This window comes from Dama dama, chromosome 5 (genome assembly GCF_033118175.1).
Source record: "Dama dama isolate Ldn47 chromosome 5, ASM3311817v1, whole genome shotgun sequence".
Lineage (NCBI taxonomy): Eukaryota > Metazoa > Chordata > Mammalia > Artiodactyla > Cervidae > Dama > Dama dama.
The window spans coordinates 39,321,628-39,347,217 of NC_083685.1; the positions used below are offsets into that span (position 1 = coordinate 39,321,628).

The 25,590-nt window shown below is 33.5% G+C and overlaps 1 protein-coding gene across 1 annotated transcript in view; it reads left to right on the forward strand.

Annotated features, from left to right (window-relative positions):
- FAT4 (FAT atypical cadherin 4) overlaps positions 1-25,590 on the forward strand; it is a 171,838-nt gene that overhangs the window by 140,053 nt on the left and 6,195 nt on the right. Inside the window, exons 10-15 of the mRNA XM_061142315.1 lie at positions 6,788-6,892; positions 11,922-12,229; positions 15,594-15,679; positions 16,587-16,766; positions 19,763-19,887; positions 21,719-21,936. Coding sequence (XP_060998298.1) covers positions 6,788-6,892; positions 11,922-12,229; positions 15,594-15,679; positions 16,587-16,766; positions 19,763-19,887; positions 21,719-21,936 — 1,022 coding nt within the window. The remainder of the gene's footprint in view (positions 1-6,787; positions 6,893-11,921; positions 12,230-15,593; positions 15,680-16,586; positions 16,767-19,762; positions 19,888-21,718; positions 21,937-25,590) is intronic.

Below are 25,590 nucleotides of genomic sequence, written 5' to 3' on the forward strand. Positions count from 1 at the left end.
TTAATCCACACACTAAATTAGAAATGCATTGTTTAAATGCATTAATACATATTTATAATATATATTTAATGTTCTTTGGAAAGATAATCCCTTAAGTATCATTTTGAGTTCCTTTTCTTCCAGCTAGTCTTTACCAGGTAACCTGACTTAGAAATGTAGAGCTAATGCTAAAATGTCTTAAAGAACCAATCAAAGCTAATAAGCTGTAAGACAAAATTCATACTGAAGCACATGTGTACATCACAGAATGAATTTTTAAATATTCATTCTGGTTAAATTATACTTCTGTTAACATTAAGTACTATAGTGAAGCTGTCTTCAAAGTCTGTATGTATTCAGATATTTTCTGGAACATCAGAATTATTTCAAAGCACCTGTATTTTCCTACTCTATTTTTGTGGACTTTCACTGCTGTTTTTTCAGTGATTCTTAAAGTCTGTGGTATTGCAAATTGGAGCTGTGATAGTTTACAAACTTCCTGCTTAAAATAATTCTCAGCCACTGCCCCATCTCTGTCTCAAACACACACATACACACTCACACACACACACACACACTACTGAATATTTCATGTGAAGTTAGAAATTGTGCTAAAGATTAGAAAAGTAAGTGTTTATGAATTGAGGGAAGCTGAGAGACTTACCCTAAAAATCCCTCACAGGGAGTGGTTAAGTGTTAGCTCAATAGGGAATTTTTGTGGAGAACATCCTGTAAAGATGCAAGTATAAAAATGAAAATTGTGGAATGATTACAACAAAAAGATATGAAGAGGTATAGTTATTATTCCTATTGCCATAATATTCCTGATATATTTATTTTTTTATTTTCAAGTTTGTGATGATAGGGTCACATCATACGCATGGAATAAGAATATTTTTATTTAATGAATTTAGAGGACTTTAGAGAAAACAAATTTGCTTGTATAACTTGTTTCTCAGATCAGTTTTTCTTCGTTACTAGAAAAAGAACCAAAAAGAAACTGAAAAAAGAAATAGTGAGATTTCATCTTCCATTACAATCACTTCATTTCATTGTTAAGTGCATTCTCCTATAATTTAATTTTATATCACTCAATGGGGCTTTGATTAGCTATACATAGAGTATGTTAGACAAGATGAATAAATTATAGTATAGAACATGTGAAAAATAGTATAAGAGATTGAATCAACTGTTAATATGCCCCAGTAAATCAAAAGAAAATATCTTTCATATTATTTATGCCTCAGAAGTTCAGGGAATCCTGGAGGAAAACATCAGTCTTACAACTACAAATCTACTATTTCATTTCTTGTACAAATGAAAGTTTCTTGTGTTTACTAGAACACTAATTAGAAAGTACAATTACAGCCAGTAGCTACATAGCATTTGTCTTCCTCTTCCCAGGTTTTCCATCTGCAGCACACCCTGCATTAAATCCTTCATAGTAATGAATGACATTAGAGAAGGCAGCATGGATATGGAACTTATTTCCAAATCTGGGTCTCTCTTAACAGAATTAGTTCAGAGCCCCTTTACCCTTTCCTCTTCACTTTCACACATCTGGATGCATTTTAGGTGTGGTATTTGGAGTCATTCCAGGAGTGTATTCCCAGAGGGGGAGGTTTTTCTATACTCTCTAGTAAGTCCTGATATTTCAGGGGAGGATGAGATTTGTCCATTCATCACTTTTATGTCACTTGACAGTATAAAAAGGAATTTTTTTCCAGGCCTGTAAAGTTATTTACAGGTCGCGCATAGTAATTTTACCAAGAAACTTGGCAAACATTTGCTTTCATGAAAATGGGAGTTGTAACTAAGAGTCATTCTTTCAGAAATCACAGCAGTCATATATTAACGTTGTCAATGATCATGTGACCTGGAAACCAAAGAATATAAACAAACTTTACTGGATAGATATGAAATGAAAATTTTTATGAAATACAGAAGAGTTTTTCATAGAAGACTGGTAAAGAGCTCAGTTCTTATTTTGATTTTATTTCCAAGAGTGAAATTACACAATTTACCTCAATTGATACATTGACTCTATTAAAACATTAATAACAGGTTCTATTAGTCTAGAAGCTTCTAATATCTATGGAAAGTAAGTGTGTATTTATAAACATCATGGATATTATGTGTATCATTATATAATCATTTGTAGTTGCATTTAGATCATATTTGCATATGTTTTAAAATACAAAGGAAGACAGTTATTTTTTCCTTTTTGCTTTTAATACTAGCAACCCTTATTTAAGCATAATATTTTTGCTTTGTTTCCACATGAAAAACCATAATGCTAATTGATCAGGATATTTAGATGAGCTCTTTTCATAGTGCCTTTCATAATAATAGGAAACATTTATATCTCATGTAAAAAACAACTACTTTTTACTAAAATAATAAAAAAGCTTATAAGCATAAACATTCAGAATAAATAGCATGTATATATTATGGAATTATATTTGCTAATAAAATAGTCAGCTTAGATAAAAATGGACTTTGTTAGTTCCACATGGTCTTCCTTCTTCTCTATGTATAAATACAAGAGATGGAAAAATATTATTTATGGTATCTATTAATAACATATGGTCTTCCCTGGTGGCTCAGTGGTAAAATACCTACCTGCCATTGCAGGAAACCTGAGTCTCCTGGTTTGATGCCTGGGTCAGTAAAATCCCCTGGAGGAGGAAATGGCAACCCACTCCAGTGTTCTTGCCTGGGAAATCTCATGGACAGGGGGAGTCTAGCGGGCTATAGTCGATGGGGTCACAAGAGAGTCGGACATGATTTAGTGACTAAACAACATCTAACATATATAATCTAAGCTATTAAATTGAAGCCTATGGGATATCAGAAAACATAGCTCCATTGGGTGGCTAAATTTAACAAGTTAGAATAAATTTAAGTCAACTTTCTCTAAGTGTTAGTCACTCAGTTGTGCCCGACTCTTTTGTGACCCCATGAACTATAGCCCTACCAGGCTCCTCTGTCCATGGGATTTCCCAGGCAAGAGTACTGGAGTGGGTTGCCATTTCCTTCTCCAGGGGATCTTCCCGACCCAGGGATTGAACCTGTGTCTCCTGCAGGAGATCCTGCATTGGCAGGCAGGTTCTTTACCAGGTTCTTGAGCCACTTGGGAAGCCCTTAACTTTCTCTAATGTAACATTAAAATGTGCTATTGGAACGAGTGAAACTTGAATACATATCCTTGTGGAAAAGATCATAGATGATCACATCATATTCGATTTATGTTCAACATTCTATCACACCTTCTGCCCCAGAACATGAAAACACATGCTAAATTTCTCCTGTAAGTTTAAACTGTAATCTTGGAAAGTTTGAATATAGCTTTGCCTCCTATTATGCATTCATTTTCATCTTTAGCAATTCCTCTTCTCCATGTGCCAGGAGCTTACATCTCCCGAAGCTATCTATAATAAATAATGTATATCAACACCATTAATTGATGAATATCAAAGCAATGAGATCAGTTTATTCCTCCAAACAGCTGCTCTGACAGTTAACATATCTTAATAGAAAAAGACTCCTTGAGTTCAAGAGACATAAATGCCTCTCTTTGTGCAAGCCCTATCAGCCTATTTCAAGCCTCCAGGCAATGACAAATTTTGTTAATTGACTTGCAACACGAAGTTAATGATGCAAGATTTTGTTTCACAGTGCACAACACATCAGATTGTTTGTATAAGAAGCATGTTAGAGCAATTCAAACTGCAGCATTCTCTGATACTCATTATGCCATCAACACTAACATTTAAGTAGGTAAATGTGCGCAGAACAATATAGAATTTGTTGCTGACTTCGAATTGGGTAACAGAGCATAAACTTTCCAAGCCCTGGAATGATGCAGTTAAAGGCTTTATGTTGATTCGAAGTAAAATTAGGACTTCTTTCCATCACATAAAAGAAAAAAGTTTTTAAATAATAACTTAAATTGCAACATTGAGTTTCAAACTATATTTTTAAATCTAGTATGGCAAGCTCTTTGAAACTAAATAATTGTAAAATAAAAATATTACTCATTAAATAGAGCACTCAAACTAAATTTGAATGGTAAATAATTTACCATTATTTTGATAAATACATACTCTAACACCATGCACTAATACCAACAAATAAGGCTATTTTACCCAAACTCAACAATAATTTCATTTGCACAACTTGTAGAAAAGTTATTTCTTAAATTTTTTAACAAATAAGAAAATAAAACTCTGGCTTAAAGTAAACTGTCAAATAAAAGGTTGCATTTTTTTTCTCCAGCCAGTGTGTATTTATATAGTTTACTTAAAAAATCAAATTCTACTGATAATTTACTTTAGCTTTTAAAAGAAATTCATTCTCAAACTAATATTTTCTCAGTTTGTATCTGCTTCTGTTTAGGTAATCACTGTATGTTTTAACACATGAGTAAGTCTTTATTTTGAGGTTTCTTTCCACATCTCACTTTGGACTAACAGAAATAGTTTATGGTTTGAATTAAACTCAAATGTCTGTTAAAATCTTATTTTGTAAGGGGTAAATAAGATAACTAATGTATATAATTTTTAAAAATGTCTTTTGTTGTTTTTTTTAAAACCAAAATTTAAGGTGGTCTTTTCCAACAGGATTCAAACAAGTATATAGTTGAGGTTTATAGGATCAATGATTTGGATTTTAATACTTATACATTTTTCGTGGAGAGCACATATGTCAAAATATTTCAGTAAGTGAACATGGCCATCCACCCTAAATTGATTAGCCTTTGTTCCCTATTTCCAGTCTTCAAGAAGTAAAGTTTGTGATTTTGTAACCTACATATATCAGTTCACAATATGAATGTTATACTAACCGTACCTATAGAGAATATTAATCTATAGCTTTATTACTTGCTAATTTTAACACAACTCTAAAATAAATTTTCCAAAAAATGAAAGGGAGTTGTTCCATGACAGAGCATCTCTCTGGTGCGATAGTTTGTATGAGCTTAGAATAAACTTGTCCTCCCTGTTTTTCCAGTATGACCCATTACAAACATAATTAAAACTTCATTTCTGTGCTTCTAGATTGGCAACTTGTTTATTTTTCACTATGTCCCCTTAAAATAGGAAGGTATTCTGAAATTGTACTGCTTTGTCTTGCAAGATGAGGTTCCCAACTTTATTTATAAAGGGAAAATGTTGTGTTTATGACCCTATGGTACAGAGAATTGTGTTCAGTTAGTAACTGGAGAAGGAAATGGCAACCCACTCCAGTGTTCTTGCCTGGAGAATCCCAGGGACGGGGGAGCCTGGTGGGCTGCCGTCTATGGGGTCGCACAGAGTCAGACACGACTGAAGTGACTTAGCAGCAGCAGTGTCATAAAACCTGACTCACTTAAAACTTCAAACAAGCCAGACCGAGTGTGGCTACATAATCAAGACACCATATCAGAACTAAATTAAATAAAAACTGTGTCCCAAGCATATTTATTATGATGAAATGGATTATCTATGCACAACATTGTCTAGTTGTGTGGATAAAACTCTGCTTTCATGAGACATTTAATAAAGGCATTAGTGCCGTCATGCTGGGAAGTAGGAAATAGCTTTACAGAAATAAACTCTCCCTCCTATCAATGAATGGAAATGAAGAACTCTAAGAAATGTTTTAATTTCTTGGGAAATTAAGAAACATCTGATTTCATTTCTTCAGATTGGAAAACTAAAAACTATTCTAACAAATATGATATTATAATAATTTACAGTTACAGAATAGTGGTATTATAACAAATTTATATTTGCATAAAAAACCCACACAACATCACAAGAATAACAAAACACAGATGGGGACTAGCCTTATACCCTAAATTTTGCCTATTAAGTGACTGATTATTCAATTGTAGCTGTCTGAAACCTAGATTTGGGAACAGACCTACAGTGGTCTATATCACAGTTTTATAATTTTTTAGGCAAGAGATTACCCTCCAAAGACCTCTTCTCCTCCATCTGTGAAATATAAATGTTTCCTGTTGTATAGATCAATTTTCCCCACTAAGATGGAGATACCATGGAAAGACATTTGTCTACTTTTTTGACTGTTGCACCTTCATCTTCTAGAATGCCTGGCCTATAATAGACGTTCAGTCAATATTAACTGATTCAATGAACAAGATGATGCATGAAAAGTCTTTATACACTGAAATATATGCTGATTAGGTGTTATTATTTTAGAAAAAAAGACAAAGCATACATACATAATCTATAGTTAAGAATAAATCTTCCTAAGCATTTGAAAATGTGTTTGATGGGTTTTTATTACTTCTGATTCTGCTTTACAACATGTATGTCAAAGTTAAGGAATATTTCTTAAGAATGAAAGAATTGTAATTTGGCAAATAAGCTAAATGAGATTCATTCCTACCTTTGAAAAAATCTGTGTTAAGGAAGTCTCTATGGTGAAAATTATAATGTAAAAGTTTCAGCTTTCTAGTTATACTATATAAAAAATGAAGTGGCATCGACAAGAGAAAATAAATTCAGTGAAAACATTTAAATATGTTCACCATTTGTGATTTCCCTGAAAACAGTAGTTCTTTCCAAGGTAATTATGTAAATTACTTCCTAAATATTACAATGCACATCTTTACAACAAGGCAACTAAATAAGACTGAACTCTAATACCATATTCCAATGTCCTCATGTCAAGAAAACTGTTCTTGTATTTCTTTTCTCCAACAACAGGATCTCTCAGGATACATTATTATATATGGTTATGCAGTAATGGTGTTAATGTATTTATGTAAATTTTTTTAAATGATTTTGATACTTTTCAGGGAAAATGTGTGAATCTTCAGTCAATTACTGTGAATGCAACCCCTGCTTTAATGGTGGTTCCTGTCAAAGTGGTGTGGAGTCATACTATTGTCATTGTCCATTTGGTGAGTATAATTTAGTGGTTGATACAAAATATCAATCTATTTTGGCAGAGTTTAGCAGTTTTGTTTCATTGTGTCATGGAATGACTAAGAAAATATTAATAGTTTTACACAGGAGGTTTTACTAAAGGAAAATCTCAAAGGTTTAATATTTTCTAAGTTAATTATGGAAATGCCATTGAATATATTGTTTTGATCCTTACTAGAAAAATAATCTGTCCAAGATAATTAAATCTGAGGTTGTCTCTTCAGGACATTTCCTCACAAAACCTCATGAATGTCTGCTTTTTAGCCTTAGAGCCTATCAAATGAAAAATCCTTTAAGTGCAATTTAACATCACTCTCTACTAAAATCTTTAAGAATAGTTGAAACATTTTGTTTTGTTTTGCTTTTGTTTTTTTTTACATTTGTTTTCAGCATTAATTCAGTCTTTTCTGTTAGAAGGATTTGGTAACTTGACATGCAGTTTTTATATAGGCTTTGTAGATAATATCATGTAACTAATCAAAATTCAGAATACTGTATTCTGTAAAGGAAAAAAATTGCTAAAGAGAATTTTTTTTGTATACATACATATTTATTCATCATAGTGGAATGAATTAAAAGATTCCTTCCAGGTCTCACCCAAATGTTACCCAGCCCTGGGACAGCCAAGAACTATGAGAACAGCTTTGCAGGAAGCTTTTAATTTGGTTTGTTTCTTAGGCTGGTGATTATTCCATTTATTTAAAGGCTGCTTTACTCCACAATATAGTATTCATCTCCAGAGATCCTGCGGTAGTTAGAGATCCTGTGTTTTTTCTATAAGTAAGACAGGAAAGGATTTTTTCTATTTTTTCATTTAATATATTTATTACAGTGCTACATCGACCTGAAAAATGAATTTTAATGTAGAGAAGAGAACTTAAAAAGAATATGAGGTTTCTGTGCTGTGCTTAGTCATTTAGTCATGTCCGACTCTTTGCGACCCCATGAACCATAGCCCACGAGGCTCCTCCGTACATGGAATTCTGCAGGCAAGAATACTGGAGTGGGTTTCCATTGCCTTCTCCAGGAGATCTTCCCACCCGAGGGATTGAACCCAGGTCTCCGCATCTGAGCTACCAGGGAACCACATGAATACTGGAGTGGGGAGCCTGTCCTGGAGAAGTCAGGGATCTTCCCGACCCAGGAAATGAACCAGGGTGTCCTACCTTGCAGACAGACTACTTACCAGCTGAGCTATAGTAATCAGTAAATGTAACAACAATTCATTTTCAAGTAATTCCATGACTATCCAGCTTTGCTTTTCTAGAACACAATATCAAAAGAATGATAAAGGGAAACAGAATATGAAAATATCTAATTGTGAGCCTTGTATTTTACCAATGCTTCTGAGGCCTGGAAATTGAGGGCTTTGTCTACCATCAAACAAAGAAAATTAAAAAAAAAAAAAAAAAAAAAACAAACTACCCCAAAATGATATAGTGACTATAACACAATTTTATTTTCAGTCCAGGATGATATTCACAGTACCTCTTTTTTAAAAAAAATATCCTTGAGATTCTCACCTATAATGCACTTGAAGCAGTAAAAGGCAGATCATGTTCAAAATAACCACAATGCTAGATTTCCTAAAACTTCTTTCTTTCAATGATCTCTTTAAAAAAAACAAACACTTTTATTTTATGTTGGAATATATTTGATTAACAATGTTGTGTTAGTTTCAGGTGAGCAGCAAAGTGATTCAGTTCTGCACATACACGTATCTATTCTCTTTTAACTTCTTTTCCTTTTCTGTTAGGTTGTTACATAATATTGAGCAGAGTTCCCTGTGCTATACAGTAGGTCCTTGTTGGTTATCCATTTTAAGTAAATTTAATTTTTAAATTTCTGCAGATAACCACAATCAAATTTCATGGTTTAACTTGTGTTTTGGAAGGAAAGATAAAGGGATTGGAGTGGAAAAATTATTTTTAAATGACTGAATAAAGGTTTTTACATTAAAAAAAATTCCTTTGCATTTCATGTGTACATATGAGGATATAATATAGTTGATAATAAAAAAGAACAAATTATTGCTGCAGAACAGTTGATATAACAGTCATTGCCTTTTGGGTAGGAGGGTTTTGCTACTGCTGCTGCTGCTAAGTCGCTTCAGTCGTGTCCGACTCTGTGCGACCCCACAGACAGCAGCCCACCAGGCTCTGCTGTCCCTGGGATTCTCCAGGCAAGAACACTGGAGTGGGTTGCCATTTCCTTCTCCAATGCGTGAAAGTGAAAAGTGAAAGTGAAGTCGCTCAGTCGTGTCCAACTCAGTGACCCCATGGACTGCTGCCTACCAGGCTCCTCCGTCCATGGGATTTTCCAGGCAAGAGTACTGGAGTGGGGTGCCATTGCCTTCTCCGAGGAGGGTTTTGGGGTCCAAGTAAACCTTCTCCTCACCATACCAGAGATCCTCAGGGGCAAGGGAATAGCATAATAACATAAATTAAAATAGAAACAGATCAGATGTACTAGCAGTGTGCATTTATGCCCCTATTCCTTCCAGTGGAAAAGGCAAAAGAAACATTATTTAAACTTGCATATTGTCAGCTGGAAACTGAAGCCTTGCAAGAGAAAGCAAAGCAAAACAAAAAACCTTGAAACAATACAGATTTGAAAAAAAAGAAATAGAATTAAAAGAAAAAAGTAGTATAAATTGAATGTAGGTGAAACATACAAATAAAAATGGCAAATGGAACACTTCAAATAAATAGCTGGAAGTAGTTACACATGAATCCTATAAAAGAACATCTTAACTATAATTTTGAAGTTGGAAAATATTTTGCACTGTTTACCTTCTCATAGGTGAAAGAGCTGTTGTTTAGACTTAATTTTTTCTAAGCTTATGTTTTAGAAGGAAAACATAAGTACTTAAGACTTTATAAGAGAGCCTATATAGTTATGTTTAAATATGTGTATAACTTTGTATACACTTGATATTTCTTATTAAAGTAATTTGAATAATTTCTTTTGATCTTTATGTAGATTTGTTTCATGGCATTCCATTTGGAAAATCAGCTTTGAATGCTCATTAAGATGATTTCAAAGACAAAAATTTACATTTTTCTAGAAATGATAACAAAAATCCTTAAAAAGATAATATATTCTATAAAAAATACTATCATGTTTGAAAGTACAGTATCAATTTAAATAAAATGTAGAACATCTTCCCAGTACCTATATACTTTCTATATATATATGTATTCAAATTTTAAGTATGTTTTCATAGATTTATTAGAACTTAATCATAAGAGACCTAAGGGAACACACTGAAAATTTCTAACAATCTACTTCATTTTGTATGCCTTATTTTTCCTTTGTATTTAACTTTGATTACTCTTTCTGCATGTTTAAATAATTCCTATATAATTAAATATATATTTAATATAAACTTGAAATTTTATTCTATATAAAACTTATATGGTAGGTATATTTATGACATACACAAATAAATATATGCCATATATAATATCAGCTCATTTCAGTTCAGTCACTCAGTTGTGTCTGACTCTTTGCGACCCCATGAACTACAGCATGCCAGGCTTCCCTGTCCATCACCAACTCCCATAGCTTGCTCAAACTCATGTCCATTGAGTCAGTGATGCCATTCGACCATCTCATTCTCAGTCGTCCCCTTCTCCTCCCTCCTTCAATCTTATCCAGCATCAGGGTCTTTTCCAGTGACTCAGTTCTTCACATCACATGGCCAAAGTATTGGAGTTTCAGCTTTAGCATCAGTCCTTCCAATGAATATTCAGGACTGATTTCCTTTAGGATTGACTGGTTGGATCTCCTTGCAGTTTATATAGTATATATGATATATATAATACATATAATTCTGATAATTTTTTGTGTTAGTTAATGATTAAAAATAAATTATATAGATTTCCTACTCATTTATAATAAATATTATCTCAGCCTTTACAGGAAAAAGATAAATGACACAAGGAAATTCTAGGCCATTTTAATTTAAAGAACATTAAAATAAAATGTAGCATAGTCAAGACAACCAGATGATCAGTAGATCTGGCCTCAAATTTTGGCTCTGTTTCTCATGGTTCCATGACCTTGGACAAGTTTTAAATATTCTATAAAATGATGACATTGATTTCTTCTAGCAGAACAATTCCCTGAATCTAAATTTAATGCATTTACATGAGATGTACAGCCAAAATGAAGGAATGAAACCTTTGCAAGTTAATAAGAATTATGATGTATTGGCATGGGTTAATTTTCCGATCATTTGCTACAGTCTACTAATATTTGTGGGAAAAGAATTTTGGCATAGCATTGTAACATCAATAAAACTCATTTTTCAAGTTTGAAAAAGAACCAGCACAAACAAGTGGGAATGCTGAATTTCAGAAAAACAGAAAGCTATTTCAAAGTAGCTGCTGTAAATCATACCCAAAGAGGGTATTAAAAAAAAAAAAAAAAGAGGAGAGAGAGATAGAGATAAAAACTTCGACAGTTATTTTCATCCCTGAAAGCAATAATTCCTTTTCTTAATTTTGTGACTCAAAAATACCACAAGTGCAGGAACTAATGTTGTTTTTAGTCAAAAACAAATTTACAATCCTTAGTTGAATTAAAATTGTTTTCAAGAATTGTATATTATGAAGGAAGTAACTGGGTTGAAAATGACAGCATTGTGAACTTTAAAAAGGTTGACAAAATCACTTTGAAAGTTTTCCAGGAAAGAAACCTCTTCAGACGTACTCCATTCCACTAATTCTATTTTTAAAAAATAAGGCATAGTTAGATTAATTAGGATGTATTTCCTAATTGGCCAAAGAAAAACAATTTTACCAGTTTATTGCTTCTTACATGCTTTTGAGATCTTTTTTACTTCTATTTCAATTAAATTTAGACAGTATTCTTTGGAGAGTAATAAAAATTTGTTAAAAGTATGACTCATTATTGTAACTTTAAAACATTTTAATCAAAGTCATATAATAAAACTTTATTGAATGTGATTTGTCAATATGTTAATTTTCCCATCTACAGGTGTCTTTGGAAAGCACTGCGAATTGAATAGTTATGGATTTGAGGAGTTATCATACATGGAATTCCCCAGCTTGGATCCCAATAACAACTATATTTATGTCAAATTTGCAACTATTAAAAGTCATGCTTTATTGCTTTACAACTATGACAACCAGACAGGGGATCGGGCTGAGTTTCTGGCCCTTGAAATTGCTGAAGAAAGGTTAAGATTCTCTTATAACTTAGGCAGTGGTACCTATAAACTCACCACCATGAAGAAGGTGTCAGATGGACATTTTCACACTGTGATTGCCCGGAGAGCAGGAATGGTAAGATACTCACTCCACATTAAAATTTGCTTTATTGTTGTATATTCAGTCAACCAGGCTGGAAACTTGGAATGTTAAAGCATGAATTGTGGTGCAAATTAAGTTCAATTGTACATATTCGCTTCGAGAAAAATCTCCGTGGTAACATGGATTTAGAAAATGGCAGTGTCCCTGATTACTGATGTACCCAGTCATATTGAATCTGACAGAATTAGAACAAACATGGAGACTGGTGATATACATAGACTGGTGCTTATATTAGCCATAATGATTTTCTAGCACTGAGTGTTAAAGCTAATGGGGTTTAGTAGATCACAACCCTCCAAGCATAGATAAGGTATCCATATTGCTAAGCTGTTGTCCATGGGCTCTTGTGTAGAATAGAGGATTTTACCTGATGACCTCCAAGGTCCCCTTAAACTTCATGAGCATTCTTTTGATTTTATCAAAGAAGGACTTGAGAGCAAGAGGGAGGACGAAGAAAGAGGCACCATGAGATATACCCAACTGAAAGAGAGGAAAGCTATTTCAGTTCATTTGTAATGGCTCACCAGTCATCAGGTTTTAGTTGGGGGAAACCCCTTGTCATAATTTCTTCAGTCAGAGGAAAAAATTCCCCCTATTTCGGAATACATCCAAAGCAAGGCCCTACTGGATTTTGAATCTGTCGCTTTCTATGGTTCAAAAGGATTTTTTTGGAAACTGGCAAAATCATTAACTTCTCAGATCTGAATCATTGCAAAGACAGGATAAAAACATCTCAATTTACAGCAGCACTGGTAGAAAAATTCAACAGTAAAAGAGAAGGTGCATTTAACTCTGAAGATGAAATTGAATGAGCTTTTATTCAAATAAAACTCTCCCTCAAGTATTTTTCCTTTCAGTTGTATCACCAAGCTTTTAGAAAATAAGAAAAATATGTTAAGTATTAACATTACTGAAAATATGATGCCATATGCAAGTTTTCCTAATTAAAGCATTCATAAAAGTCCTTGTGACTCTCTAACTTATGATAAGTTTAGGAATCTCTAGAATGGATGAGTACTTTACGTAGTATACATAGAGAGAGATGTGTTACCATTTTGTTTTAGAAATAAATTGAAAGGAATTGTGCTTAAATTAATCGTCAACATAAGCATATATTGTATTATAAAAACCTAATACCTCTTCTGAGATTGAATGTCACTCAGTTTCATAGATCACTGGAAAAATTAACAATTAAAATAGTTAACTAAAAAAGGCATGAAAGTCTTGACATAAAATTGAGAATGTAAATGTTTCCTAAAATTGATAGTATTAATAATTTCTTTGAGAAGGTGACAAGAAAGAAATTTACACAGCTTATGAGAGTTTACTGTATGAAGTTTATAATCAGTTACAGTAATTAACTTATAGGAAAAATTTTAAATAGTTTAGCCAGTGATATTTGATGCACAGTAAGTATAAATCAGCCCTATTTATTATTTCTGAAATGTAAAGTATTTAAGATCTACTTTTACAAATCCCACCTAAATATATATTTTTATCGTCAGTCTCACAAAATCATATGCAATATTGATAAAAATGTGATATTCAAGAAACAAATCATTTCCATATATAATGAAAGACAGGAAACCTGATTCTTTTACATTTAGGTCAAAAGTAATGTTAGTTAACTTGCTTAACCACCCTGTTTTATGTTTCCTCCTTTTGCTTTGCTTTAATTAAAATTTACCTCAAATGACAATCCTTCTTATAAATGCATTCATAGTATTTATTTTTCTTCTCTAAAAGTGGAGAAAGTTGGATTAGTCTTGTCCTATGGTATTCCAGTAAATTTAGGTAGAGTCTTTAGTTTTCTGCGTTAACAGAAACCATCAGTCCTTCTGTGTTTCTGGATTTGGGATTAGGCCTCTTATGATTTACTAGCCATGCTGTGAAATACCACACTCTGAATATCAATTTTAAAATTTCACCAGTGAAAATATGCGAAGTTTTGCAGAATTTCACTGCTGTTTGGAAAACAAAGGAGGGGCATCACAACAGCTTTGCAGAGCACAGAGTAACACGGATATGCAACCAGCTTCTCACTGTCATCCCCCTGGCCACTGCCCGATATGGAGAGCCCTGAATTCCATCATATTCTTGAGCCTGATGACCATGACTTGATGACTTTGTTTCTTGATCAAATGGAGTATTAATATGTCATACTAAACAGAAGGTTTTTTCCTCAGGGGAATGTGCATCTCTTAAGATACAAAAATGGTTACTATAAGTTGTGATTTAAATGATATTGGTGAGTTACTACTGTATAGTAATATATAATAATGCATTCACACTACAGATAAAGATGCTGTAATGCCATTTGTATAGAATGATTCTTAAAAATGAAAAGAGCATCTATATGTCTTGTTTAAATCATCTCAAACTTTATTATAAGTATTACAGTCTTCATAGGTTGCAGTAGTAGTATTTATATTATACTTTCAAAATCTTTTTGTGAATATGACTGAAATATTATTGGAAATAAACTTTTTAAAAATTAGACACCTGTTTTTTTTTGTTTGTTTTTTGGAACAGGTAGATAGTAGGATAAGCATTTTTCTTAAGATTGTAATCCCAAGAAGCTGTCTCGCACCTAACATATGATATCCTAAGAGCTAATGACATTTTTTTAATTTCATCTATAAAACAAGGGTGCTGGAGAAGATTTTTTAAAGCACTTTCCTACTTCTTACATGTAATAGTTTCACAGTTTTAGCTTTAGGTACATAAAGGAAATGTGTACCCCTAATTGGATCATGTATTATAATTGTGGGCTTTCCTGGTGGCTCAAACGGTAAAGAATCTGCCTGCAATACTGGAGACCTGGGTTCCATCCCTGGGTTGGGAATATCCCCTGGAGAAGGGAATGCCTACCCACTCCAGTATTCTTTCTCTATGGAGAATTCTCTATGGAGAAATCCATAGACAGAGGAGCCTGGCAGGCCACAGTTTATATTGCCAATTCCTCATTTGAATTATAATTGTATTATACTATTGGGTGGCTCAGAAAGATTGCTTGAATTTTTCCGTAAGTTGTTATGGAAAAAACAAATGAACTTTCTGGCCAACTCAATGCATCAAAATTTTAATTCAATTTAAAAATCATGTCTACGTAAAAACAAGCTGTATTATAATATACTATTGGGTTACTCAGAAAGTTCATTTGGATTTTTCCATAAGATGTTATGGAAAAATCCAAATGATTCTGGTCACCCAGTATATCAAAATTTTATTTCAATTTAAAGATCATGTCCATGCAGAAACAAGTCCTGGGTAGTGTTAGCTGAAAAGAACAGGGACGATAGAGTTCATACTGACCATTTCTTCTCTTGCTTTATAGGCAGCTTCTTTAACTGTGGACTCTTGTTCTGAGAACCAAGAAGCAGGATACTGCACTGTTAGTAATGTGGCAGTTTCAGATGACTGGTAAGTAAAATTATTAGTTTGATCTTTATTATTAATTAAAATTCAAAGTGAAATTATATTTTAAAATAATTTTATTATGCTAAGTATTATATAAAAGTTGAAGATATTTTGTCCTCTCTAAAGGCATTTTCATACTAAACAACAAGAAGTTAATAATTAGTCTACAAAATGTGTAAAAACAGTATAAAAATGAAGTGGTACAGATGAGGATAAAGCTAGAGAGAGGAAAGCTTAACATAGCCTATCCTCTTTCAGAAGCTCCATGAAATAGTTTCATGTGACTGGGGTACTGCAAGAAGGTTAGGATAAGAATCCCATCCTCTTTTAAATGTATTTTTGAAAGTTGTATGTGACAATGATTGCCTGAAGGTGAAATACAATCTTACCTCACCTAAAACATAAGGGATTTTTATAGAAATAGTTACAGAGAGAGAAAAAGAAATAGTGATACATCATCCATTTGTTTTAACTGACTTACTTGATTCCTTATTATGTCCGTAGTGAAGGAAAAATGTAATCTGACATTAATATTAGAGTTGTCACTTCTACTGCATTTTATTTTCTTTCTGATAGTATGTGCCATTTCAAAACTTAACATTGTTGTATACATCTCATTTGACTAACTGAAAATATTATTTCCACTAGTTTTGCAATTTTCTGTATTCTGAAAAATCTAACAATCCTGTAGGTATCTGTTTAGAAAACATGCATCCCTAAGTAACGTTTTCCATTGATATGTACTATGTTTTAATACATGCCAGGAAAAGTTAGTCATTTTTTCTTAAACTAAATATTCTACAGGAATCTACTGTATTGATACTAATATACATATCTTTCCTTTCTTATTTTTTATTGAAGTCTGAGTTACAATGTTCTGCCAATCACATATCCTTCCTTTCTTATGTAGGACTCTGGACGTTCAGCCCAATCGAGTCACAGTTGGTGGTATTAGATCACTAGAACCAATCCTTCAGAGGAGAGGACACGTAGAAAGTCATGATTTTGTTGGGTGTATAATGGAGTTTGCAGTCAATGGAAGGCCTCTGGAACCCAGCCAAGCTTTGGCAGCACAAGGAATCCTAGATCAGTATGGCAACCTCATTTCTTACTATTGTAAACAAAACTGTAAATACCAAAAGTGTTTGATAATTGAGCATCAAAAGATGAAATTATTGTGCTCAAAGCTCCAAAAATGCCAAGTGTTTTATGCTGTTTTGAATTTTAAGTATTTCCTTATAGCTGTGAGATTGTGGGAAAATATATGGATGTGTACATGTATGCATGTATATACTTTACATAGTTGTGAAAAGTATGAGTTAAGTAAGTAAATCACATAAAAAGGAATCTGGCACATAGTAATATATAAGGGTTAGTAATAATGTGTACAAAATCAATTAGAGATTAAATAGTTTTACATTTAAATATACTATTCCCTTGGTCTGGCTCTAGACTCAAATAAAGGGACAAGGCAGATCCCTGCTCTTGAGGAGTTCTTATTCTCTTTATATTCCTGATTACTAGACTCTAGTGTAGCCATAATTAATGCCTGGCAATATGTTATATTCCCCTAATTTAGTTACTTTCCCCTTCTTCAGTAGTTATATCATGCCTCTTCTTTACACAAACCTCAGACATTATCTCTTGCATTGTTTTCCCAGCTAATGAATTTGCTTCCTAACTTGCTTAGAAAATTGAGGTGGATAAAGGCAAAATTTCCCAAAGTTAATTTCTCCACAGCTGCCCTTGTAGCCTGTAGTCCACCCTGTAACCTATTGCTGAATGAATTGCTCCTAATTCTGGAAAGACCAACCCCCCTTTTACACCATAGACTTCATCTCCCCAAACTTTCTTAAAATAGCAATCCAGCTTTCTAAACAGTGTTTTTCTTATTTCAATTTAGGCTACTATTTCTTCCACTTCATAGTTTTAAAAAACTTTGTTATCCCATTTTCCATTTTTCTATCTTTGTCAAAGTGACCCATAACCGCTGTGTTGCTAAAATCAATGGTCAAGTCTCCTCTTATTGAACTTCAGCAACACTGAGAACAACTCTATTAGTTTGTCCACCAGCACATGGTACACAGTTGGTTTTCTACTCTCATTTTTCTCATCTTAACTTCTTCTGTTTTGTATCTGTATTCATTCTTGAAGTCATTAAAAAATTTTTAAGTCATTTTATATAGTTCTTGATTTTAAGTACTGTCTCTAAAGCTGGTAACTCTGAAATGTGTATCTTAAACCTGACCTCTCCTCTGAACTTTACCCTCATATCCGACAGCATACACAGTATCCAGGGTGTATTTCTAACAAGTCTTTCAAACTTAATTTTAAAACTGAACTTCTGACCTTCCTTCCTGACTCCTCCCAAACCCACTCCTTGTATTTTGTTTCATCTCAGATAATAATAACTCAGTCCACGCACTTGGTCAACCACAATTTCTAGACCACCTTTGACTCCTCTCTTTCTGACAAAATGTGGTATGTCAATCCACCAGCAAACAGAATGATGCTTAAAAAACAGAAGTCATGTCAATCCGCTATATTTAAAATAGATAACCAACAAGGACCTACTGGACAGCATGGGGAATTCTGCTCAACACTCTATGATAATCTAAATGGGAAAAGAATTTGAAAAAGAATAGAAATATGTATATCACTGAATCAGTTTGCTATATACCTGAAACTAACACAACATTGTCAATCAACTCTACTCCAATATAAAACAAACAAAAAAAATTAAAGAAAATTAAAATAGAAATCAGTTCTTACCCTGACTTATAAGACTGACCTCTCCTTTGTCAACCAAAAGGACCTGGAATGTAAAGAGGTGTAAAGGCAGTTTATTTGGGATCTTCAGATTGCAATTTAAGGGTCACAGATTCCAGAGAAACCCAAAGTAATGTCCCACTAGAAAGAAGATGAACAAGCATTTTGTTTGTTTATTTTTTTGTTTAGTAGGAGAAAGAGGGAAATTAATGCAGGCTTACACAAGTTGCTTATCAAAACTTTGGACTGGAGGGTAAAATTATTCTACACATATGATTGAATTCTGGAGCACACCTCATTTGTTACTAGGGGAAAGTGTAGTTTCTTTAATGCAGGGAAAGTCTGGTTCTCAGCATTATTCTTTCCTCTTTGCAACTCAGCAACTATTCAGCAGTTTTAATGGAGTGTTCAGCAAAGGTCCAGCATGGACAGCAGACAGGGTAGTCCTCAGGTCATGTCCCAGCCATTTCTGACACAGTTCTTTTCATATCTTATCCTCCTTACCATTATCTATCTCTTCTCCTTGTTCACATTGCTGCTTTGACTATATTTAGCCATTTGGTGTCCCTCAAACATGCCAAGGACAGTTTCACTTCAGGATTCTCTCACTTGGCTCTTTCCTCTGCCTGGAATGATCTTTGACCAGATATACTTTGCTCTCTCGTTTTCTTTAGGACTTCATGAAGACAAATCCTTCCTTCACTGTCTAACCTCTAACCTAGAGATCCAGGAACATCCCCAAAATACTCCCAGTCCTTCTCTGCCTTCATTTTCCCACAGAACTTCCTTCTTTCTAAACATACTACACATTTATCTAAAGTTTTTTATCTGCCTCCCTTACAAGGGAAAAAAAAAAGCATTCCATGAACACATGGATTTTTTCCATCATTTTATCTCCATGCTTAGAACCATGTTTGACATGCAGTAGCCATTCAGTCAAGATTAGTTGCATGAGTCATTTAATGGAGGAGCTGGGTACTCAAAGAAACATGTAACCCTGAGAGCACATGAACCGAAGTGTGTATTTGGCCAGGAAGTTTTGCTCAATTAAGAATTAATTTAAAGAAGAAATTATCACCTCTTTCTTTGCTGTTGAAGATGTTTTGCTTAATCTTGTCTTTTATGAATGAGGCAGGGCATATGTTACAAGGCAACTTTTAGTTTGATTAGATGCTCCAAATATAGTTGCAACCTAAGTTTCAAAGCATTGAGTTCATGAAGACTAAACAGGTTAATAAAAGTTTATATCTAATTTTATCAAGTTTCTCCCCCCGCCAGCTTTGTGCTCTACGTGTCTTTATTCTGATTTTATTTTAGATGCCCCAGACTAGAAGGCGCTTGCACTCACCGTCCCTGTCAACACGGTGGTACGTGTACAGATTACTGGTCATGGCAGCAGTGTCATTGCAGGGAAGGACTGACCGGGAAATACTGTGAAAAATGTATGCAAGCTATTTCATCTTCCACTGGAAATTCTAATAACCTTCAAAAGTATAAATATATGTACCTAAATATGCAATTGAATTAAAAGAATCATGTTTTGATACTATTGAAAATATTAAATGGGGAATAATTGGTAAAATACAGTGACATGTTTTAATTCATGTTCTCAACCCAAGGGAGAGTGAAATCCTTTTAGAAATATTTACTAAATATGTCCTTAGTTTTCATTTTATAAATGTATCATTTAGTTATTTTTGTTTTACCTATAGGAATGCTTGGAAATGTACAAGACCAGAGCTATATTCAGGTTTTGGTTTAATATTATTTACCTTTATGGGATATTTCTCTGGTGAACATGTTGTGTTTGGTTGAAAAGTAAAAGTACTGAATTGCTGAACACTGAGTTCAAAACACATATATAATGGCAATAAAATCTATTATAGTTAAAGGTGATAATTAAATTTTAAATTGCAATTAATGAAATTGGTTTCAAATATTACTTTTAAAATTCTTTTATTAGTTATTTGTTTCTAAATCCTAATATTATTAATAAGATATTAATGACATTCAAGAGTTCATTAAAGAATGGCATTCTCTAATTTCAGGCTGTATATGACCAACTCTAATGGAATCTTTTTAATAGAATTGCTTTGTTGTCAGATAAGTGGTTACTACCTAAATCATTGCACCTACCTGACCACTTTTCAAGTAGTCATTTGATTCTGCTATGAGAATGAATAGAAATTTATGATTAAGTATAAATGAAGTGAAGTGAAATCGCTCAGTCATGTCTGACTCTTTGCGACCCCATGGACTGTAGCCTACCAGGCTCCTCTGTCCATTGGGTTCTCCAGGCAAGAATACTGGAGTGGGTTGCCATTTCCTTCTCCAGGGGATCTTCCCAACCCAGGGATCAAACCCAGGTCTCCTGCATTGCAGGAAGACACTTTACCCTCTGAACCACCAGGGAAGCCCATGATTAAGTATATACTATAATCAAAAAGACCTTAGCAGAGGTATGATTGTGTTTATTTAGGATAAAATCAAAACACAGAAAAAGTGCATTTTCACATGATTTTTTTAAAGTAATGAGTATTTAGTAAGTAGTAATCTAATTATATTTGGAAAATAAAATGCCACTCACGTGAGAAAAGCCTGTGGTTCTTTTTAAAAAATTGAAGTATAATTCATACTACATAGTTTACCTTCTTAAAATGTACCATTCACTGTTGAAATCTTTTTGAGCTCATTTTCTTCATGTTCTTTAGATTTGTTAGCTATAACAGACTTATGTACTTCAGAAGTGTGAACATTTATTAGATTATAAATATAATATATATGATAATCATACATGGTCGCAAATTAAATCTATGTAATTATTAGTACTAATAAAGTTAGTTGCAAATATGAATGTTTGTACCCTTCTTTGTTCAAATTTTCCATGTTAGAGACTTTAAAGATTATTTATTTTAGAAACACAGTGAAACTTATAATTAAATTTTTCAACTGTATATTTTTAAAATGTAGCTATCTCTCCAGGTATTCATAATGTATATAGCATGTATGAAATATTTTAATGAATATTTTGCAAATGAATAAGTGTCACAAAATGTTTTACATTTCATGGTTCCAACATAGATTTAAGCATTTGAAATCAACTCACACAATAATTCTCAAGTGGCAATAATTTTTTCAGAGGAGGATTAGGGGACACTGATTCCAAATCCTTAATAATTTCATTGTTCTTTTTGATAAATTTTTGTCACCAAAGAAACTCTAAGAAATGCCTATTGGATGCATTCATGTTTATCTTTCTTTGTTGTCTTTCAGCTATTACCCCGGACACAGCCTTATCATTAGAAGGCAAAGGGCGCTTGGACTACCACATGAGTCAGAATGAGAAGCGGGAATATTTGTTGAGGCAGAGCATCCGAGGTGCCATGTTGGAGCCTTTTGGTGTGAACAGTCTGGAAGTAAAATTCAGGACAAGAAGCGAGAATGGCATTTTAATCCATATCCAAGAAAGCAGCAATTACACTACTGTGAAGGTAAGATAAAAGCTAATGGTGACTTCATTTGATTACACCGCCTGCTGTGTCATGGTTTAAATCACTTCTCCCATAATTTCTATCCTTTTCTTTACAGCCCATTAGAGTTCCGACTAATGCTGGGCACTATTCCAATATCATCTATCTTAACTATTCCTCAGGCATTGGCCAGAGTAACAAAGATCTGAATGGTTTGGTTTCTAAACACTTTTGTTTAGAATAGAGACCACTGCTGGGTAGGCCAGCAAAGAAAGAATTTGTTGCAATCTACTTTGCCAGACAAAAAAATTCATATTGTTTTTAACCCTACTTTAAAACAAAGTAAAACCAAAAGATATGTCTTTGAAATGGAAAAAATACTTTTTTTCCAAGAATTATTCCAAACACTTATATGTATATATTAATTGGCAGGACAAGAATAAAATTTTTTTTGAAATTTTCTGCCTTTATTCTGGAACACATTTATATTTGATTCACTATCCATGTAATGCCTGTGAAATTAAATATCTTTGGAATTTATTGTAAGTAAAATTTCAGTTAACTTCTCCAAATAATTTCTTTTTTTTTTCCAAATAACTTCTCAATAAATATTTCTGCAACATTATATTTCATGTTGATTTATCATTAGGCTTTTTACACATATTTTTTTCCTCAGCTATAAATGAGTTATATATATATATTCAGTATATTATAATTCTGCTCATAATTTTTATATTACCAGCAGAATTATTAGGATTTATATTAATAAATTCTTAAGAAAACAAACCCATATTTCCTGAATTATTTCCACTTATATATCAATATTTTGAAAATTACTAAAAGCTTAATTTATAAAAGAAAGAAGCAATATACTTAGAAAATTAGTAGGTTTAATTCACATACAATGCTAAAAATAAAAACAGACATTCACCTCTAAACTTCAGCCTCTTTATTCTCAAGATTTCTCTCCATCCAAGAGAACTCTGGTCGGTACGCGGCCTCTTATTTAGTCGCTAAGTCATATCTGACTATTTTGCAACCCCATGGACTGTAGCCCACCAGGCTCCTCTGTCCATGGGATTTTCCAGGCAAGAATGCTGGAGTGGGTTGTCATTTCCTTCTCCGGGGGATCTTCCCGAGTTAGGGATCGAACCCGTGTGTCCTGCATTGTCAGGCACATTTTTTTTTTACTGCCACCAGGGAAGTCTGTATATACCTTTAAATATTTAGTACAAAAAGAAATGTTTCTAAGAGTCTCATAATCTCCCTGGTCTAGCCATTCCCAACTGGGGGTGATTTTGATTTGGCAAAGCCTGGAAACATTTTTTATTGTCATGGTTGTTGGGGGCAGGAGAGAGGGACGCAACTACGGGCATCTAGTGTTTGGAAGTCAAATATGCTGCTAAATATCCTTCAGCACACAGCACAATACCCTGTAAGAAAGAACCATCCAGTCTGAATGTCAGTGCTGCTGAGACTCAGAAACTCTGCCCAAATCCAGTTGGAGAATAACTTGAAGTTATAATTTTACCTCCATTATTGAAACAAAGAGCCCAGTTCCAGAAGTAATAGAGTAACTGCAAAACAAAACACCTAAGTCATTGTGTAACATTATTTGGTGCTTATAGTTTTCATTGAAAAGTGTATCGAAGGAAAGAAAGCAGGATACCGGCATATTCTTACAAGAAACGTTTTTATATGCACGGAGAGGCTTTGACATTGAGGTCTGTGCATTATCTGTTCAACTTCTTCCAAGTCCTCGTGCCATTTAAATGACATATGAAATATTTCTGTATGTTATCTCTTTAAGCCAAGAGATACAAAAACAATGTGCTTGGAGAAATCAGAGACAGAATATTTTCCTTCCTCAAGGAAGAAGCTGAATGTCAGGATCCGTTTTTGCCACCATAAAAATCTTGCATTTCCAACAGAACAGCAGCATGCAGCCTCTCCAGATTTTGTTACATTGGTAGCAAGCACTTGGAGATTTCTTTTCTTCCTGAAGGGAAATTGAATCAAAATAATGACTAATGCAGGCCATTCACATTTCCTTTGTATGAAAATTTTGAAAGGTAGCTTTTCAGAGATTAGGGGGTTTGGCAGGTAGAGTAAATAGATTAAAAAAAAAAAAAAAAAAAAACAGTGATTAAAGAGAACTGAACAGACAGGAACAGAGTAACTGTTGTAAGCAGGCAAGTTACTTGGATGACAGGAATACGATCTGCTTATCCGGGAGAGGAAACTAGTTAGAATGTACTGTTACTTATCAATTAGCTTATCAGTGACCACGGGTCCTGGTTTTCTTCTTTCTTTTTTGGCTCAGTTTCTGACAGTTGCTTTCTATCTCTCTTTCTTTCTTTATTCAGATTAAAAAAATAAAAAAGAAAGAAACTAAGGAGAGAAAAATTCAGAGAGAAAAACAAAAGAAAAGCATTCTTATGTATCATGGGTTTTACACTGTATTTAAAGTGTTTCACATAGCTCTCTTCTTTCCCCTCACTTGGTTTATCTCCTTATTTGGAACTGCAATAATGCAAGGCGATGGACTTTGTATCTAGTCCAAATCATTCTGGTTTGGGTATATAGTTGGTTTGTTTTTGTTTTGAAGTAAGGCCAGGTATGCCGTACAGACTTGGGATGATTCCAAGCTCTTTAGAGTCAAAAATAAATAAATAAATGAGCAAGTCAATCTATGAATAAGTAAAACCAAGCAAAAAATGTACATGATATTTTGACGACTAGGGTGGATAGAAGAGTTAGGTAGAGTATTACTGGGGAGAGGTAGAATATGAAGACTGTTGTAATGGAAACATAGATTCTTTTTCATCCTACTCCACACATAGTGTGTTCCATGGACTTTTTCATCAGAAATTGGTCAAATGAAAGTATGACAGGGTGTGATCAATTAGGAGAGAAACATGAAGCTTTGGAGAAGTCTTTTCGGAAAGCTTCTTTCCAAAAAGGACCCTGGCTAGAACCTAAGATGAATTACTATAATTCCTGTGTGTTTCATGAGATTTTGTCCATTTGATGACATTACTGTCATTTAACCACAATTTTCTTTTTTTTTTGTCCTGGGTTCAGTACTGGAATATATTATTATCTGGATAAACAGCTTTAATAGAATATTACATTATGAATAACGTATGTAAATGTGTTAGGCATATTTTCCACAAAGTAAAAACGAATTCATTTTTAGTTCTACCAGATGTGTTTGTTGCATGTAGAAATAGCAGTTGATCTGAGTGACAAAATAAATGGATCCATCCTTTCATTCCCGTCAATTGATGCTCAGTGCCTCTTTATCCTCTGGCAGTAGTGTCGGGATTATGCTCTTTTCATCCTGCTTATAAATTATTTCATTTTCTAAGTGTCTACTTAGAAAACTGGAAACCTGCGAGCTGGAAACTGGAGTAGGAGCTTCCTGTTACCCGATGTTCTAGTGGGCAAAGTAAAAGAAACCTAATATCTCTTAGATAAATATTAAAAGACAGCCAAAATAAAGACTTGCCCAGATACCTCATTATTAAGCACTCACCCTTTATTCATAACACTTGTCATCTCAATAAATGATATAAATAATAAGCATGATTTTTTTAAAATAAAATTCCACTGTGTAATAGATGACAGGTAAAACAATGTATTTATGTTTTTACTTTTCCAACTAAGCTTCAT